The following is a 15,270-nucleotide window of genomic DNA, read 5'->3' on the forward strand; positions in this document are numbered from 1 at the left end:
GTGCATCTATTTATTATATATTATACAAGTTGCCAACATCGAGAGACTGCCAAATTAATCCAAATTTATAATTCTGAAACCAATGTACTTACCAATCAAAAGCACAGAGTGCCGCAAATTTATAGAACGAAGCCATTGTCAAGCCAGTGCTTCATGACCAGCTTGCCCTCGTTGAAACTGTCCTTTTGAATTCGAACAATGATAGCTGCATGAGTATGTCGATGCTTGTGGATATAGACCGGGTATTTCCGGAATCCCACGTCGTCCAGAGAGTCAATAATGTCGAATTGTTCGGACGTTAATGCGAGCTTGGGGAATTTAGATACCGCACTATCAATGTACGAAGACTGAGGATCTGCAGACGCATCCAAGTCGAGTCTGGTCGACTTCAAATCCCTTCCAAGGGGCTTCTCATGAGAGTCAGAAGCCTCGACGTCAGATCCCGAAAGATAGGCTGGCTCTTGTCGAGCATTGGCATTCTCAAAGACTTCGTCCATAACGTGTTGCATATCTTGCACAAGTAAAGGCACCTTGTATTTCCCAAAAAGCGCACCATTTTTGCCTTCCACATGGAGGCGGATTCTTTTTTGGCTGCGGAATGTTTGAATGACCGCATTGATGCAGAATAGTGTGGAAGCGGGAGGAAGAAGCAGCATAATTAGCAGGTAAAAAGGCATGTTTTGTACAAATGATTTTGTCCGCTTCCACGTCTCGGATGAACAATCATCTTGTTCTTTGGGTGTGACCGGTAGCAGGAACTCATCGGGATCAACGATCACTTGCTCGTAGCCGTCCACGTAGTTGATATTGATGTTTTCAAGGTCCCGAAAGGGATTCGTTTTCGTAAATAAAGTCGTGTAAAGTGCCGTGGTGCGATCGTTCACAACATTGCCGTACACACTTCGATTTTTGAATCTCTTCAATCCCTGGATGAAAATGCTCTCTGGGTCGGCGAGGATGCTAAGCAGGGGTCGTCCGGTGTCACGGAACGAATCGACCATGAATAACTGCTGGCCCGATATGGAGACCAGTCGAGGTCCCAGCCCATTCCAAATCTGACCCCTTATACCCTTGAGGGGCGTTCTCACCCCAATATGCGGCGAGGCAAATGTTGTGAAGTTCATGGGTTCCACTTTATCCAGCCATCCGTGGGCCTCGAGCAAACCAATGGCATATCGAGCTACCAGACCCCCCAAAGAGTAGCCAACAACGCTGATTTTCGTGATTTTTTGTCCTTTGGCCTCTAATTTTTCAAAGGTGTCTTCGATCTCATGCACCACCCGTTCGCCGCCCACTTCGATTCCATCGTAGGTGAAATTGCCGCTGTTTCCTTCTGGGCATAGAATGTGAAGGTTTTCTTCGCCGTGTCTCTCCTTAAGCGCCGCTACCATGTAGTCAAGGTGCGATGGCTTACCCCAGAGCCTACGCAAAGAGAGATTAGCTTGTCTTATTCCGACGTCATCAAAACAGGGGACAGAACATACCCATGCACCAGGACACATAAATGGTCGGCTTTGATCGAATTTTCAGTGCCGGACATTTCTGCAGTATGCGACCGAATTATTTTCAGGAGGAAAAAACAGGAGGCCAGGCTGACGAGTTTAAAACCAGCATTGGTTGGAATCGGAGTTAAGGCAGGCTTATGTGCCTGCAGCCGATAAGCCCGCGTCGATAAGATCATGACTTTATTGCCTAGATATTCAGGCCTCAAGTTTGGTTCGGTTTGCATTTGATCTTCAACATTTCATAAACTCTGGCCTTGGCTTCTCCTACATTCGAATTCATGCATATCGGCTATATTCATTTTGAATGCTGTCCAACGATGAGAATATCTAACCTTTCGATCGTCTAGCTCGGCTTAAATCAAGAACAAAGGGTGATGCTCATGTTTGCATCCTAAGGTCTATTTGCGTGTCATAGCAGCTGCGCCAACCCGAATAGATGCCCTTGAAATCTGTTTTTCTTTCCTGCATGTCCTTAATGCTCCCTTGAAACGGTCTTTGAGATCATCTTTTTATTACGCAACCAACGCCTTAACTTTCAATTTGGAGTTTATCCCAGGACTTTTCGCCTGATAATGTTCACACCTCTGGGTTTACTCGACGGCGTTCCCTGCCCCCAGGCTACGCAATGCATGCTCATAACTTGCCTATTCTCTCACAAGGGACAAATTTTCGATCCACCTGTAGCTGAAAAATGTGCTTCAAGCTCGATCGACAACGAGCGTGCTTCCAAGAGGCTCAAGGTTGAAAGCACCACTCCATCATCAGGCTCGAAATCAATCACATCTACTCATGTTCCGGTTCGAGAGCATCCAAAACAACCCCCAGTGGCTGTTCTTGGATCGAAACAGCAATCTCAAAGTGCCAGCTCGAATATTTCGAAGTTGACATCGGTTTCTCGGGAAGTCTCTCCTCCGCCAGGGCGCGCGGATAGCAAAGCTAAAAGCCAAGAAACTGCAGCGAAGGCCATAGCCAATTCAAAGCCCACGCCGCCGCAGCTTCCCCCTCGAAGGGTGCCAAAAGAAAGCCTCAACCCTCGAATGCTGCCCAAAGCTCCAGCCAGTCATGCTGTCCGGTCAGCCATCCTATCCAAACTGCATTCTGGCATGTCAGCGCTCAATGAGAAGCTTGCTAAAGACAAGGACCCTTCAAACAAATGCTTTGTCCTCAGCAAAGACGAACTTGTGACAATGGCCCTGGACGAAGAAGAAACAGTAGCCAAGGATAGCCCTGGGGTTTACTCCAATGTCATCAAGCTTCGAATAGTAAAATTGACGAAAATGGGGAAGGAAGAATGGACGAAAGAGGTCATGGCGCATCTTAATTCTCGGTACTACCAAATTCACCCCGTCCAACAAAATGTCAAGTCATCGAAGCCTATCAACACGGGTCTCACGAGGAAGGAAGAGACTGTTCTTGCAGCTGCACTTGTCACGCCATTGGCTGGCCTTGAAGAGTTTGGCTATGTCACCAAAGCACCTACTAAGGCAGAGATCGAATCTGCCAGGAAAGGGGTCATCGAGTCTAAGGGCTGGGAGAAGTGCGATCGATGTGGTGGACGCTTTCAAGTCTTTCCTGGTCGCCGCGAGGATGGAGAATTGGCTAGCGGAGGTCACTGTACCTATCACCCAAATCGTCCCGTTCACCCACCACGCAAGAAAACAGATAGTGTCACTGGCTCTAGAGAGGCTTACTATCCATGCTGCACTGAATCTGTGGGCACTTCTTCAGGCTGCACCAAAGCCAACAACCACGTTTTCAAGGTATCAGAGGCCAAGCGTCTTGCATCGATTCTCCAATTCGAAGAAACACCAGCACAGCCCGATAAAGGGCCCCTAGACGCAGTGTGCTTCGACTGCGAAATGGGCTACACAACCTTGGGCTTAGAGCTCATACGTCTGACAGCAGTCAGCTGGCCGCAGGGGCGTGATCTTTTGGATATTCTGGTCAGGCCTATGGGTGAGGTGCTGGATCTCAACTCACGATATTCGGGTGTTTTGCCTGAACATTATGCATCTGCTATTCCATACGGCACCCCAGCTGCGGGTCAGCAGGAGAGTGAGAAAGATACCAAGCCTATGCAGGTTGTCGATTCCCCTGCGGCAGCGCGATCCCTTCTTTTCAATTTTCTGCAACCCGATACACCCTTAATCGGCCATGCAATCGAGAATGACCTGAACGCTTGCCGAATCATTCATCCCACTATTATTGATACCATAATCCTCTACCCCCACCCAAGAGGAGGTCTGCCTAACCGCTTGAGCCTCAAATCTCTGGCACATCGTTTTCTCGAACGTAACATTCAAATGGGAGGAGATCAAGGTCATGACTCAAAGGAAGACTCGATTGCCACGGGTGACTTGGTGCGGGTGAAGGCAGGTGAAATATGGACGCGATTGCAGTCGAAAGGATGGAAGTTTTCAAATCACAACCTGGTTGCACCTCCTGGTCAAGACGTCAAGAATTTAAGAGAGGCCATACGGGGAATTGAAGGTGCAAAGAGAAAGATTTCTAGCACCGCATAGCATACTCTGCCATTTTAGCCAATGATACCACATGATGATTGTCTCCTTGAAACATTCTAGAATCGGAAAGCAGAGATGGTTAGCACCAACTTTTCGACACACTCACACCTAGGCAATTACGACTTCTACAGAGATACTCGAAAACTAAAATGCGTGAAGGGTATAAACTTTTTTTGATTTCATAGCCCGTAAGGACTAGTCTATCCCCACAAATCCACGATCCAACTTTCCAAGGCTCTCACACTTTTGTCCGACAGAATCACCAGCCAAAAAAGAATGCACATATACAAGTTCGAATCGATCGACAATGAGGTCAAGAGTCAGTCGAGTGGTGAAGAATTTACTCCTCATCCTCCTCAGCCTCGTCGTTGACGACGTTGTAGAAGCGGAGCTCGTAGACGCCCTTGGAGGTAGAGACGACACGGAGCCAGTCACGGAGCTGCTGCTTCTTGAGGTACTTCTTGGTCCTGTCAAAGAGAAGAGGCACAGATCAGCGGGAGGCTCCGGTAGAGTACCGAGGATGGTGCCAAGAATCAACTTACAGGTACTTGAGGTAGCGACCGGAGAAGGGGATGTGAGCAACAACCTCGACCTTACCGTCACCAACGGAGTTGATAACGACGTTCTCACCGAGGTTGCCGACACGGCCCTCGACCTTGATGCGGTCGTGGAGGAACTTCTCGAAGGCAGAGACATCGAAGATCTTGTCGCTAGCGGGCTGCGAAGCGTTGATGATGAACTGTAAAAAGACTGTTAGTTCCTGGCTCTGGATCTAGTTGTATCGAAAAGTTTTGTAAATTGCAGCAACATACCTTCTGGGTGACCTTCTGGGCCTTGCGACCACGGGCCTATTGACCGAAAAGAATTGAATTAGCCTACTGCTCCAACATGTCGAGTTCCCCAGTGGCAGTCACAGCAGACCAAGACCATGCAACTTTTGAGCAACCGAATAGATATTTCAATACTCGACCGCCGTCATGTTGGGTGGTGTATGATCTGCTGCAGACATAACCAGCGGGGAGGAACAGCAAAGCGTTCACGGGGTGTCTTTCAACGTACAGCAGCAACGGGAGCCATTGTGAATAGATGGAAGTGGATGGGGACGGAAAAAGGTAAGGTCGCAAAGAGGTGAATATCCTGCGCCGGCGAGAGAGATGGTCGGAAGAAGATCTGTCGGGCTTCGTGGTGGAGCCCTTAGTCGAATAGGCAAAAATCCCAAAATTGCACTGCGCGTGGGCTGCGCTTATCCTGTTTTGGAGGTATTAGGGTTGGGGCTGATCGCTAGATCACGTGGCTGTCCTTGGCAGCGGTGAGGACTGGCAGATAATGAATTTGATCATGTGATGAATGACTCATTCTTGATCCACTCTTATGTGTCCTATGGTTGGTTGAAATACGCGAGATTTCCACTAGCGTCTTCTGCCTGGGGGTATAAATATCTTCTTCCTCCCTCCTCCATTTCCTCTTTTCTTTTTTCTTTTCCAGCTCTCTTTGCCAATTGGCTTAGATCAAGTGTAGTATCTGTTCTTTTCAGTTTAATCTCTGAAAGTTTCCTACGGGAAACACATTGATTATTCTCATTTTTGGATCTCGCGATCAACCTCTGTGCTTGCGCATGTTGAACGCACAGTGTCATCGGGCTTACACTATCCCCGATCGACGCAAACCCTTTTTCATCAACTGTATCGGCTTGCCCGGTCGCTTGGAGAAGAAGTATTTGTAATTGAATAGTTTAATGAATCTACTTTATATCTTCACGGACCTATGTTGCGTGGTAGTAGGGCTAGTTTCTTTTCCCATACTGCTGTCCCAAACATCTCCCTAACACAGGCAAATTACGATGAAGTCTTAGCTGAACCTGTCTCCAGCAGGCAGACGTCACGACTACATGCTGTTCAACAGGAACACCTCCATCTACGTAGATTCTTTATAGGTTACCATGACATCTCACAGGAAGAATATTCATTCAATTGTGATGTTTATCTTCAAGAAGTCATTCCTCCCTGAAAATCACCCCAGTATTGATTGTGGGTCATCTGGGTAGGCTGTTTACCAGCGGTCACTCTGCTCCATACGTTGCTCGTAGACCTGCTTGGCGTGGTGCTTGGCCTTCTGGTTGTCAATGAAATCCAGACCGCGGGTCTCAACCTCGCGGTCAATGAAGGCACCGGCAAAGCCAGCGAGGATCTCCTTAGCCTTGGCATGGTTCTCAATCTTGCCTATATAAGAATAAGATGTCAGTCCATGTGCCTTTAGACATGCAATGATAGAGTATTTACCTTCGCGCTGCTCGTGCTCCTCGTAGGCCTTCATGGCCTCATATGCAGCGGCACCGCCGATGAGCTCGTGGGACCACTTGGCCTCGTGAGGGCGCTGGGTGACCTCCTCGTGGTGGCGGGCCTCCTCGCTGTCGTCTGTAGTGAAGTTGTTAGGTCTGGTGGATCTTTCAAGCGTAGAATGATGATTTGGTACTCACGATCAAACCAGCTCATTGTGATGGATTTTATGTGATGTAGAGGGGGTAGAGGTGTGTGTTGTGGATGGAGAGAGCGTAAGAGAAAGAAAGGGACGCAACTTTGTAACCCCTCCAAAGCCCCGCGCCACCCTTGTGAAACTACCAGAGCCAAGAAGACATTTCCAGCGATTCGCTCCAGATTTGCCAAGCCTACCGAGCTTGGGTTTTGGGGCTTAATATGAGGATGGCGCATCGAATAGTACGTACACACTATACCGGTTTGAGCTAGTGGATACCCCAGATCGAGTTTATGATTGGAGCAGCGGATGGTTCTCCCGATAATAACCAATATTTTCACGCCTTCTGAGGCTTAGACTGTCTTGGCCATATCCTGACCCGAGTAGGGCAGATGATTTGTTGAGATATCACCCTCACCGGCATGGAGCGGAAGACATGACAGGGGTTTGAGGCGGGCATAATTCCCCGGCGCCACGACTGCACGCATCTAACCATAGAGATGCAGGCTCGTGTATGTTTCAATAGTACATAGTACCTATGTGCTCTGAAATATGTATAAATCTTGCACGTCTGTCTGAAACCGATTTTGCATCTGCCCTCAAGTGCTCCATTACCGTTGGGCTTCGTCCAGAAATGATATCCTTACCTAGTGAGCAGGGAATTTATGGCTCTCTGAGCAATGCATCTTTCTAATCGGAAACTACTACTAGTACATAATACATAGTACATGCGCATACCGTCACGTGTCTAATGCTTTGGTTTTCAAGTACATACCTGTGCACATATATGCGGATGTATATTTTAGACGAGTGAGAACAACAAGTGCTGGACCATTCGATACATTGGAAATTCAGTGTTGGGGTAATGAACACTAAGTTTAGAGATCAATCTATAGATCAAAACATCAATAATAAATACACTAGCAGAAGCCCCAACCCATTTAATCCAACCCTGGAAGGTTGACACTCGCCTGAAACGTTTGGGTGTATGTAGAGTGTTCTAGAGTCGATCCCACGTCACCTGACCCTATCGCGGGGTCCAGCGATAAGCACCAGCTTCTCCATTTTTCATCATGCGCCTTCTCCCCCAAAGAAAATTGCCATGGGTTCCATTGTTCTGCCTCACCTGCGGTCTGCCTGGCATGTTGACCAGGCTATTCTCTCCGAGGAAGAACGCCTTGTGGTCATTCGGTTTGGCCGCGATCACGATCCCGACTGTGAGTTACCTGCATTCCTCTCCCGAGGTCGTGACACTAATGACGCCATCCAGGCATTCGTCAAGATGAGGTTCTTTACAAGATCGCCGAGCGAGTAAAGAGTACATGCTGTCATCAATCCCACACAATCCAAATGTACTAACACTAGCGCCCGATTAGATTTCGCCGTCATTTACCTTTGCGACCTAGACGAAGTCCCAGACTTCAGCACCATGTACGAGCTCTACGATCCGATGACGATCATGTACTTCTATCGCAATAAACATATGATGTGCGATTTTGGCACAGGTAACAACAACAAGTTGAACTGGGTGCTGGAGGACAAGCAGGAGTTGATCGACATCATCGAGACCATCTACAAGGGCGCCAAGAAGGGTCGTGGTTTAGTCGTTAGCCCCAAGGGTATGCCCCTCCCCTTTGACAACATTGGAACTTGGGCATATACTGATCATTACGCAGACTACTCGACGAGATACCGATACTAAACGAGCCGTGTTCGAGACAGTAACGGCTTCCGGTGGTGTGCTGAATGGCGCACCTATTCATGAAATTTACGATTACGATCGCTAGAAATAAAAGGAGAATTGAAGATACAAAGATCTTGGATGTGCATGGGGTGACTCTGGCAAGAAAGCTATTTGGTAGCCGGTTCTACAGATCACTATTCCAATGAGATCCAATGAGAGCCCCCCGGCCAGGGAAGCGCCGGTTATGCATCTGACACCTCTATTAGAAATTCACACAAAGAATCAGTGATAACTGGTAAAAGAGGCTTTTAAAATCTAATGAATGGCGCTATAGAGTGGGAATTGTTTGGTAGACAATTTGATCCCATCGAGACGCTCGTTTTACGTACCACAAGAGATCTTAAAACCAAGGAGAAAGCGGAAAGGCCAATTATTGTCAGTCTCTTCTCAGAGTATTCAATAGACAGCAGATTTTACGTGTTTGTAATTCTTAGATTTTGACGTAACTCGCTCACCTCGCACCACCACCAACCACACCGCAACACCTTCAACTCCCACCTCTCCACAGGAAAATTCACCATAACGACAAAATGATTGACCAACGCATTTTCGAAGATCTTCAGACAAAGATCGACGAGGAAACCACCGTCCGCGACGTGAGTTCCCCCCAGCACCCGCGAAGTCGCGCATAACGAAATTCTTCGCGTGCCAAGCCCCAGCTCAACCTCAAGCTCGAGCACGTCCGCAGCGCGCACAGTATCCGGCAACCAGAGCTGACTTTACCGTATAGGAACTACACGATATTGTCCACACTCTTGCACGGAAAGGTATCTTTCACTTCTAAACTGATTGAAGGCTCGATCTTTCGTTTCTGAGCTATGAAGAGTTCCTTCGTTGGGAATGCAAAATTGACTGGAGACTGATGCTGCCTTCTGCAGGACGTTCCACACAGGCAATTCTCTCAAGGGCACACTCTACCCCGACTGATCAGAGTAAGTTCTCTTTTGTGGTATATCCGGGGTTCTTTCCGATCCTCTTGGACGCCATGCTTTATCTTCTCTCGGCAGCATTGCACGATAGCTTGAATTATATACACTAGCTAATTTGACGAAATAGTCAAGTCCGTTCTTGACGATGCACTTGTGGCAATCAATGCCCAAAAGCAGGACGTTGCCCGCCTGAAGGCTGTGGCGGACAAGCACCCTTTCTACAAGTACAATGGCGTCTGGTCACGGGAGCTGCAGAACCTGGTGAGCTTTAAATATTAGATTTATTCTCCTGGGCATGATGAATGGGAACTAGAGAACTAATTATTCCCATTAGGTTTCTTCCGTTGAGCTGTGTGCATGGCTGGGAGGACTTGAGGAGCACAAGGGACCTGACTCCACCTCGTTTATGACTATCGAGGATGTGGGAAAGTTCCTAGAAGGTATGTGGCCCCCTACATGATACTAAAACAGAAAAAGAGAACGAACGATACTGACATTTTCCCCAACTTCAGTGCCTGTCAACCTCAAAGAGGAGGATGCATTCCACCTGACCATCGAGGAGTATCTCCTCGCGCTGATCTCCATGGTTGAGGAGCTAGTATGCATACATCATCAAACCCTCTAATAAATCAACCCACTGACTTGAATATAGTCTCGTTTGGCTGTCAACTCCGTTACTCTGGGTGACTACGAACGGCCCATGCAGATCGGTAACTTCATCAAGGAGCTCTTTGCTGGATTTCAGCTGCTGAACCTGAAGAACGATATTCTTCGCAAGCGAAGCGATGGAATCAAGTACAGCGTGAGTTGGATATTTTATTGCCTTTCCAATCTCCGGTCATGATAGATGTACTAACGTGTCTACGATGCACAGGTCAAGAAGGTTGAAGACGTCGTCTATGATCTTTCGCTGCGCAATCTCATCCCGAAATAAATTGAAAGTCAATATATGTCGAAATATTGAAAAAGTTTCGAGGATGAGAATTTGACGACGCAGATTGGTGGTAGTGGAGGTATCTCCAAAATTCACGTCCTGCTGAAAGCAACCTCCTTATTATTTACTACTTATATTACATAGTAGAAAGTTTCCCAGGGTCTTCTCCGAAATTATCTAGAAAGGCCGAACCGTATAATAATGATATGGGGGATAGTATTTCGTACAGGGGGTACCTAGATCATAAGGCATCTAATATTAAGATACAAACCAAGAGATAGAACAGGGAATAATGGAAAAATGGTATCGAAAGTCATCCCAGAAAATAAAAAGCCGAATAAGTCCACACAAGTTAAGCCTCTTTACTCAGCAGCCTTCTTGACCGAAGCAAGAGTACCAGCCTTCTTAGCCTTCTCAATCTCCTTCTCGATAGTCTCCTGGAGACCCTCGGGCTTAGTCAGAGACGAGTACCGAGCGACAACCTTGCCATCAGCACCAACAAGGAACTTCTCAAAGTTCCACTTAACGCGCTTCAGACCCATAACACCGGGCTGTTGCTCCTTGAGCCAGGTGAAGAGGGGAGCGGCCTCGTTGCCGTTGACGTCCAGTTTTCCGAGGACGGGGAAAGTGACACCGTAGTTCAATTGGCAGAAGGACTGGATCTCGTCGTTGGAGCCAGGGTCTTGGCTACCGAACTGGTTGCAGGGGAATCCGAGGATGGTGAAGTCTTCGGGGTATTTGGCCTTGAGGGTTTGGTAGAGCTTCTCTAGGCCTTCGAACTGAGGGGTGAAGCCGCACTTTGAGGCGGTGTTCACCACCAGGACGACCTTGCCATCGAGGGAACTGAGGGGAAAGGGAGTACCGCGTTCTGTTGGGTGAGAAGATAGTTAGTTACTGTGTTTTTTTGCGATGTGGTATGCAGATGGGGTCAGTGGTTCCTGGTGGGCTGGATTGATCGCGGAAAACCAAATGATGGGGAGGGGTATGGGCAGGGAGCGGAACACACTGTCAACGGGCTCAAAGTCGTAGAAAGAGGTTGCGGAAGACATGACTCTGATTGTGGGTGGTGTGAAGATTGAAGACCGTAGTCGACGAGGGTTGGAGCTGTGTTGGAGAAGGTTACGCGATGACGTCGTAGAGTAGTAGAAGTCTTGGATGGTGCGGGGAGGGAGCCAAGACTTTATATAGGGACGATTGAAGATCCGCACTTGCAGGTACTGCCTTTTAATTTGCATTTGAGATGAAGGAGACCGAGGCTTCGAGAAAAGTGATATTACCAATGATCACAGGTCCAGACACGGAGAGTTGAGGGGCCGCCGGGACTGCTGCATTGCCGAAGCCGATCTTATTCGATTTAAGTGAATTGATTGGTTGATCTACAAACGGTTATCCCTCTCTGGAGTTTCTTCTTTTTCTTCTTTCGATTGATTCCATGATCCACTTTAGAATCCACAGCTTTTCATTAATGAGCTTATCCAGTCAACTTTTGCATAAATTTAGTACGGATAAACGAAAACCAGGCACAAATTCAATTTCAATTCGTAGTTCATTTTGAAATTCTGCTTAGAAGAGCGAGGAGGTCTCGATTCCCTCCCAAAAGGGTGAATGCGCCCGTGCCAAGAACACAAATACAAATACTTGCTCACGGAATATGAGTACCAATGGAGGTTACTTTCCGATGCTAGGCTTTTATAGCCTTGGCGTGAACAGCATGCGGCATTGCATGACCCAGTTCATCGCTGCAGGTATTCAACAAGAGGGAAATTGATCCGAATACGCCCGTACAACAGGATCCCAGCAGCTGTGGTCTGATTCCCCTGCGACAAACATCTAGTGGCACCAGATTGATCAGAGGCGCCCTAATAATATAAAGACATTGATGCATAGAAAGCACCGTGCGTCGGTGGCGGTGACATTGCCGAGTAGCTCTGCCAACCCTGTCCTGGTCCAGAGATATACCCCGCGATCTGGGCTTCGTTATCCAAGAAACACACTTTTCAAGGTTGTCATCAAATTCATCCTTCAAGCTCGGCTTGGAGAACATCGACGTCTAGCTCAGCCATCACGCCCAAGATTACACCCAAACTCTCCATGAATCCATTGACCGCGACTCGGAGCATACGGTTTGTAGTCGCGTAGTAGTTGACCTGTAAAACGGTCTTAGATTCATCCGAGTTGGGATCTTGCTTCTGTTTCTTTTCTTGGGGCTCGGTCGCTGTTTCGGGAACGGGGCTTGTGAGAGTCAGGGTGCGCCGCACAGAGGCAGATAACTCGGGGTCAACATCGAGGGTTTGCAGGGCAGATAAGGCAAGACGTTGATTTGGCAGTGGAATTGAAATTGCCCTATATTCCGAGTCAGCATTTTATTTACTTTGAGAAAACACAACACAGGTGTTGATCTAGACGCCGGGAGATCTTACAGCGAGTAGGGGAATTCAGACTGTGAGGGTGATGCGGTGGCTGCCATGATTGACGTGTATTGGGATTAAATGGGCGGTGACACGGATGTCGAGATTATTGCAAGGTTGGTAGAATGACTGTGGTTTGCGACGTGATGTAGCTTTGGGAGATCAATCAGTGTGAATATATTTATAGCGGGGTCCTGTAGGCGGTGACTCAGCAACCAAGCTTTATCACTGTTAGAAACATTACATTCCAACCCTCAATATGTACATCAAGAACATTCGAGTGTACAATGACTACAAATATGTGGAACCTCAAGGATGCTAAGCATGTGCTTATAAGCTTCAAATTAGGACAAATCATGAAATTTGACTGTTATATGGAAAAGCAACTTCAATGTTTTCTCGGGACGATATCCCCCAGAGGTATTTTTGCAAAGCGAGTCGTCAAAATAGAAAAGCGCACTCATCAGATATAGTACAAAAGTTTGGTCAAGAAAAAGCCTGATGTAATCCAGGTTAGAAAAAAAGTGAAACAAGAAGAGAAATATCACGCCAATCGAACCAAGTCGTGAAGCCTTGAATGCATAGTGACAGACGAATTTTTTTATGCCGATTACCAGGTCGTCTAAGCGGTGTAAAGGTAGGCGACAACGAGCTGCATCTCAGCAGGGAGGGTAGAGATTTGGCTGGGAAGGATGCCGCCAGTAGAAAGAGCAGCCTGAAGGCCACCGAGGGCGCCAATGAGGCCAGAGGGGTCTATGACCAGTGATTAGCGAGGCACAATTTTCCGAAGCAAATTTATCAACATACTCCCGCTCAACATGCCAAGATCGTTCTTGATGGAAGCATCGACAACTTGACCGGCACCAGGAAGCTGACGCTTGCCTGTCAATAGATTAGTATTAGGAAGTACCCGTTGGATTTGCCCAGTGAGACTTACGACCAGGGGCGACGCCAGCAACCTCATGCTCAGCAGTTCCAACAGCGCCAGACGAGGTGCTCTCAGCGGTACCAGCAAGGCTACCAGCAATTCCAGTGACTCCGTTAAGCGAGCTAGTAGCACCATAAACAGCACCACTAACGGCATCACCACCGTCACGCTTAGCTGCTCCCAGGATCAGTATTTCATTTCAACCATAACTAGTCATCACCAAGGGGACTTACCAGGGGCAATGTCAGCAACCTCATGCTCAGCAGTTCCGACAGCGCCAGACGTAGTGCTCTCAGCGGTACCAGCAAGGCTACCAGCAATTCCAGTGACTCCGTTAAGCGAGCTAGTAGCACCATAAACAGCACCACTAACAGCATCACCACCGTCACGCTTGAGACCACCAGTCGCACCTTTGACAGTAGCCCCAAGACCACCAGTCGCACCTTTGACAGTAGCCCCAAGACCACCAGTCGCACCTTTGACAGTATCCACGAGACCACCAGCCTGACGTTTGGCTGTTGGTACGATCAGTAATTTGTCTAAATCAGCCTGAGTGGCACTAAATAAGGCGGCTTACCAGGGACAGCGTCAGTGACCGTTTTTTCGGCAGTTCCAACCGCACCTGATGAGGTGCTCTCAACAGTACCGGCAGCGCTGCCAGCAATACCAGTGACTCCGTTTAGTGTGCCGGAAACACCGTAGGCAGCGCCACTAACGGCATCACCACCATCACGCTTCAGACCACTGAGGGCCCCTGTGGCTGTGTTAACAACACCACCGATGGCATTGCCACCAGGGACCGTGGGCAGAGCGGCGGAAGAGACAAGGCCAGCAAGGGCCAGAGAAATAGAGAATCCAGTGAATTTCATTGTTGCGGTTGTTCAATTTAAGTTGGTCGAAGTGTGGAAAAGAACGGCTAGGTTGAGTTGAATTGGTGAACAACCGAAAAATCCTTTAAAGAGCGTAAGGAATGGAATGAGTGACTAGAGTAGTGGACGGAAGAGAAGATACGAAGCGGCCCCAGAGCAGATTTTATACATCTGCTTTTTGTTGTTTAGATGAGCTCGAGCAACAACATGTGGCCCCAGTGAACTCCTCGCATGCACGGTAGCCGGGATCATCAGGGGCCCATGGTTCTTCCGGGTCTGCTTTTTGTCGGTTTAGGCCATGGCTGATAATGATCGACATCGAGAGGGTGCCATTAGCAGTGCCGCACAGGTAGTAGTGTCAAGGGAGTCCCACATGGGCTCCAATGAAATCCAGATGCATGATGTCCAAGGTTTTTTAGGGCGGTATGCTCGATCTGGGTAAGTCGGATAGGATTTCAGCAAGGATCAAGATGTGAAAAGGGGCATCGATGGTTGCTAAAACTTCGCAATCGGCCTATTAGGTTACCGCGACTTTAGGCACAGATCCTATGCATACATAGGGGTCCTCGAAAGTGGAATTTCGGAAGCAATTGGAAAAACACTTCGTTGATCTCGTTATTAGAAATTTGGAATAATCTCCAGACTTAGAAGAGCTTTGCAGATGCGTTGATTAGTCTGCAAGCTATCAGGACCTCATTTCATCTTGCATGCTAGGGGGTAGGGCGGATGCATCCGCTATGGCCTTTGGTGGAGAGGCCGAGGCAAGGGCGTTAATATCGGAAGACGCAGGCCAAATGGTCCTGAGGTTGCCCTGTCGATCCTCCAATTTTGTTCTTGAAGGTAGCCGGTTAGATGAGGATTGGATACATCAGACTGCACATTTGTAGCTACCGCAGGCTTGGGGCTCTGCATCTTACTAACGATCGTTCCATGACCTTGCGTTGATCGTGCACTGACCC

The 15,270-nt window shown here is 48.1% G+C and overlaps 10 protein-coding genes across 10 annotated transcripts; 3 read left to right on the plus strand and 7 right to left on the minus strand.

The window, feature by feature from the left end:
* Window positions 1-119: 119 nt before the first annotated feature.
* N7520_007999 (lipase ROG1 family protein) lies at window positions 120-1,540 on the minus strand (the record flags this gene model as incomplete). Its single annotated transcript, XM_057141933.1, has 2 exons — window positions 120-1,422; window positions 1,485-1,540. The coding sequence occupies 2 exons, from the start codon at window positions 1,538-1,540 to the stop codon at window positions 120-122; spliced, it is 1,359 nt and encodes a 452-aa protein (XP_056995939.1).
* A 537-nt stretch (window positions 1,541-2,077) lies between these two features.
* On the plus strand, window positions 2,078-4,027 carry rex3 (putative RNA exonuclease Rex3; the record flags this gene model as incomplete). The annotated part of the gene is made up of 1 exon (XM_057141934.1): window positions 2,078-4,027. The coding sequence occupies one exon, from the start codon at window positions 2,078-2,080 to the stop codon at window positions 4,025-4,027; it is 1,950 nt and encodes a 649-aa protein (XP_056995940.1).
* A 340-nt stretch (window positions 4,028-4,367) lies between these two features.
* N7520_008001 (60S ribosomal protein eL22) lies at window positions 4,368-5,104 on the minus strand (the record flags this gene model as incomplete). The annotated part of the gene is made up of 4 exons (XM_057141935.1): window positions 4,368-4,494; window positions 4,570-4,766; window positions 4,840-4,875; window positions 5,087-5,104. 4 exons carry the CDS (start codon window positions 5,102-5,104, stop codon window positions 4,368-4,370), a joined length of 378 nt encoding a protein of 125 aa, XP_056995941.1.
* Window positions 5,105-5,405: 301 nt separating this feature from the next.
* On the minus strand, window positions 5,406-5,844 carry N7520_008002 (uncharacterized protein; the record flags this gene model as incomplete). The annotated part of the gene is made up of 2 exons (XM_057141936.1): window positions 5,406-5,728; window positions 5,790-5,844. The coding sequence occupies 2 exons, from the start codon at window positions 5,842-5,844 to the stop codon at window positions 5,406-5,408; spliced, it is 378 nt and encodes a 125-aa protein (XP_056995942.1).
* A 232-nt stretch (window positions 5,845-6,076) lies between these two features.
* N7520_008003 (DUF3759 domain-containing protein) lies at window positions 6,077-6,519 on the minus strand (the record flags this gene model as incomplete). Its single annotated transcript, XM_057141937.1, has 3 exons — window positions 6,077-6,246; window positions 6,307-6,461; window positions 6,500-6,519. 3 exons carry the CDS (start codon window positions 6,517-6,519, stop codon window positions 6,077-6,079), a joined length of 345 nt encoding a protein of 114 aa, XP_056995943.1.
* Window positions 6,520-7,601: 1,082 nt separating this feature from the next.
* Window positions 7,602-8,201, plus strand: N7520_008004 (DIM1 family thioredoxin-like protein; the record flags this gene model as incomplete). The annotated part of the gene is made up of 4 exons (XM_057141938.1): window positions 7,602-7,716; window positions 7,770-7,817; window positions 7,876-8,118; window positions 8,176-8,201. The coding sequence occupies 4 exons, from the start codon at window positions 7,602-7,604 to the stop codon at window positions 8,199-8,201; spliced, it is 432 nt and encodes a 143-aa protein (XP_056995944.1).
* A 572-nt stretch (window positions 8,202-8,773) lies between these two features.
* On the plus strand, window positions 8,774-10,106 carry N7520_008005 (translin; the record flags this gene model as incomplete). The annotated part of the gene is made up of 8 exons (XM_057141939.1): window positions 8,774-8,839; window positions 8,974-9,010; window positions 9,122-9,175; window positions 9,300-9,433; window positions 9,507-9,612; window positions 9,685-9,770; window positions 9,825-9,974; window positions 10,047-10,106. The coding sequence occupies 8 exons, from the start codon at window positions 8,774-8,776 to the stop codon at window positions 10,104-10,106; spliced, it is 693 nt and encodes a 230-aa protein (XP_056995945.1).
* A 362-nt stretch (window positions 10,107-10,468) lies between these two features.
* On the minus strand, window positions 10,469-11,341 carry N7520_008006 (glutathione peroxidase; the record flags this gene model as incomplete). The annotated part of the gene is made up of 2 exons (XM_057141940.1): window positions 10,469-10,974; window positions 11,113-11,341. 2 exons carry the CDS (start codon window positions 11,339-11,341, stop codon window positions 10,469-10,471), a joined length of 735 nt encoding a protein of 244 aa, XP_056995946.1.
* A 780-nt stretch (window positions 11,342-12,121) lies between these two features.
* On the minus strand, window positions 12,122-12,573 carry N7520_008007 (CTAG/PCC1 family protein; the record flags this gene model as incomplete). Its single annotated transcript, XM_057141941.1, has 2 exons — window positions 12,122-12,449; window positions 12,527-12,573. 2 exons carry the CDS (start codon window positions 12,571-12,573, stop codon window positions 12,122-12,124), a joined length of 375 nt encoding a protein of 124 aa, XP_056995947.1.
* A 563-nt stretch (window positions 12,574-13,136) lies between these two features.
* Window positions 13,137-14,311, minus strand: N7520_008008 (uncharacterized protein; the record flags this gene model as incomplete). The annotated part of the gene is made up of 5 exons (XM_057141942.1): window positions 13,137-13,267; window positions 13,322-13,396; window positions 13,452-13,616; window positions 13,676-13,957; window positions 14,020-14,311. 5 exons carry the CDS (start codon window positions 14,309-14,311, stop codon window positions 13,137-13,139), a joined length of 945 nt encoding a protein of 314 aa, XP_056995948.1.
* Window positions 14,312-15,270: the final 959 nt, after the last annotated feature.

The sequence above is a fragment of the Penicillium odoratum genome, assembly GCF_028828045.1.
Source record: "Penicillium odoratum strain IBT 22623 chromosome Unknown utg000005l_segment0_segment0, whole genome shotgun sequence".
Lineage (NCBI taxonomy): Eukaryota > Fungi > Ascomycota > Eurotiomycetes > Eurotiales > Aspergillaceae > Penicillium > Penicillium odoratum.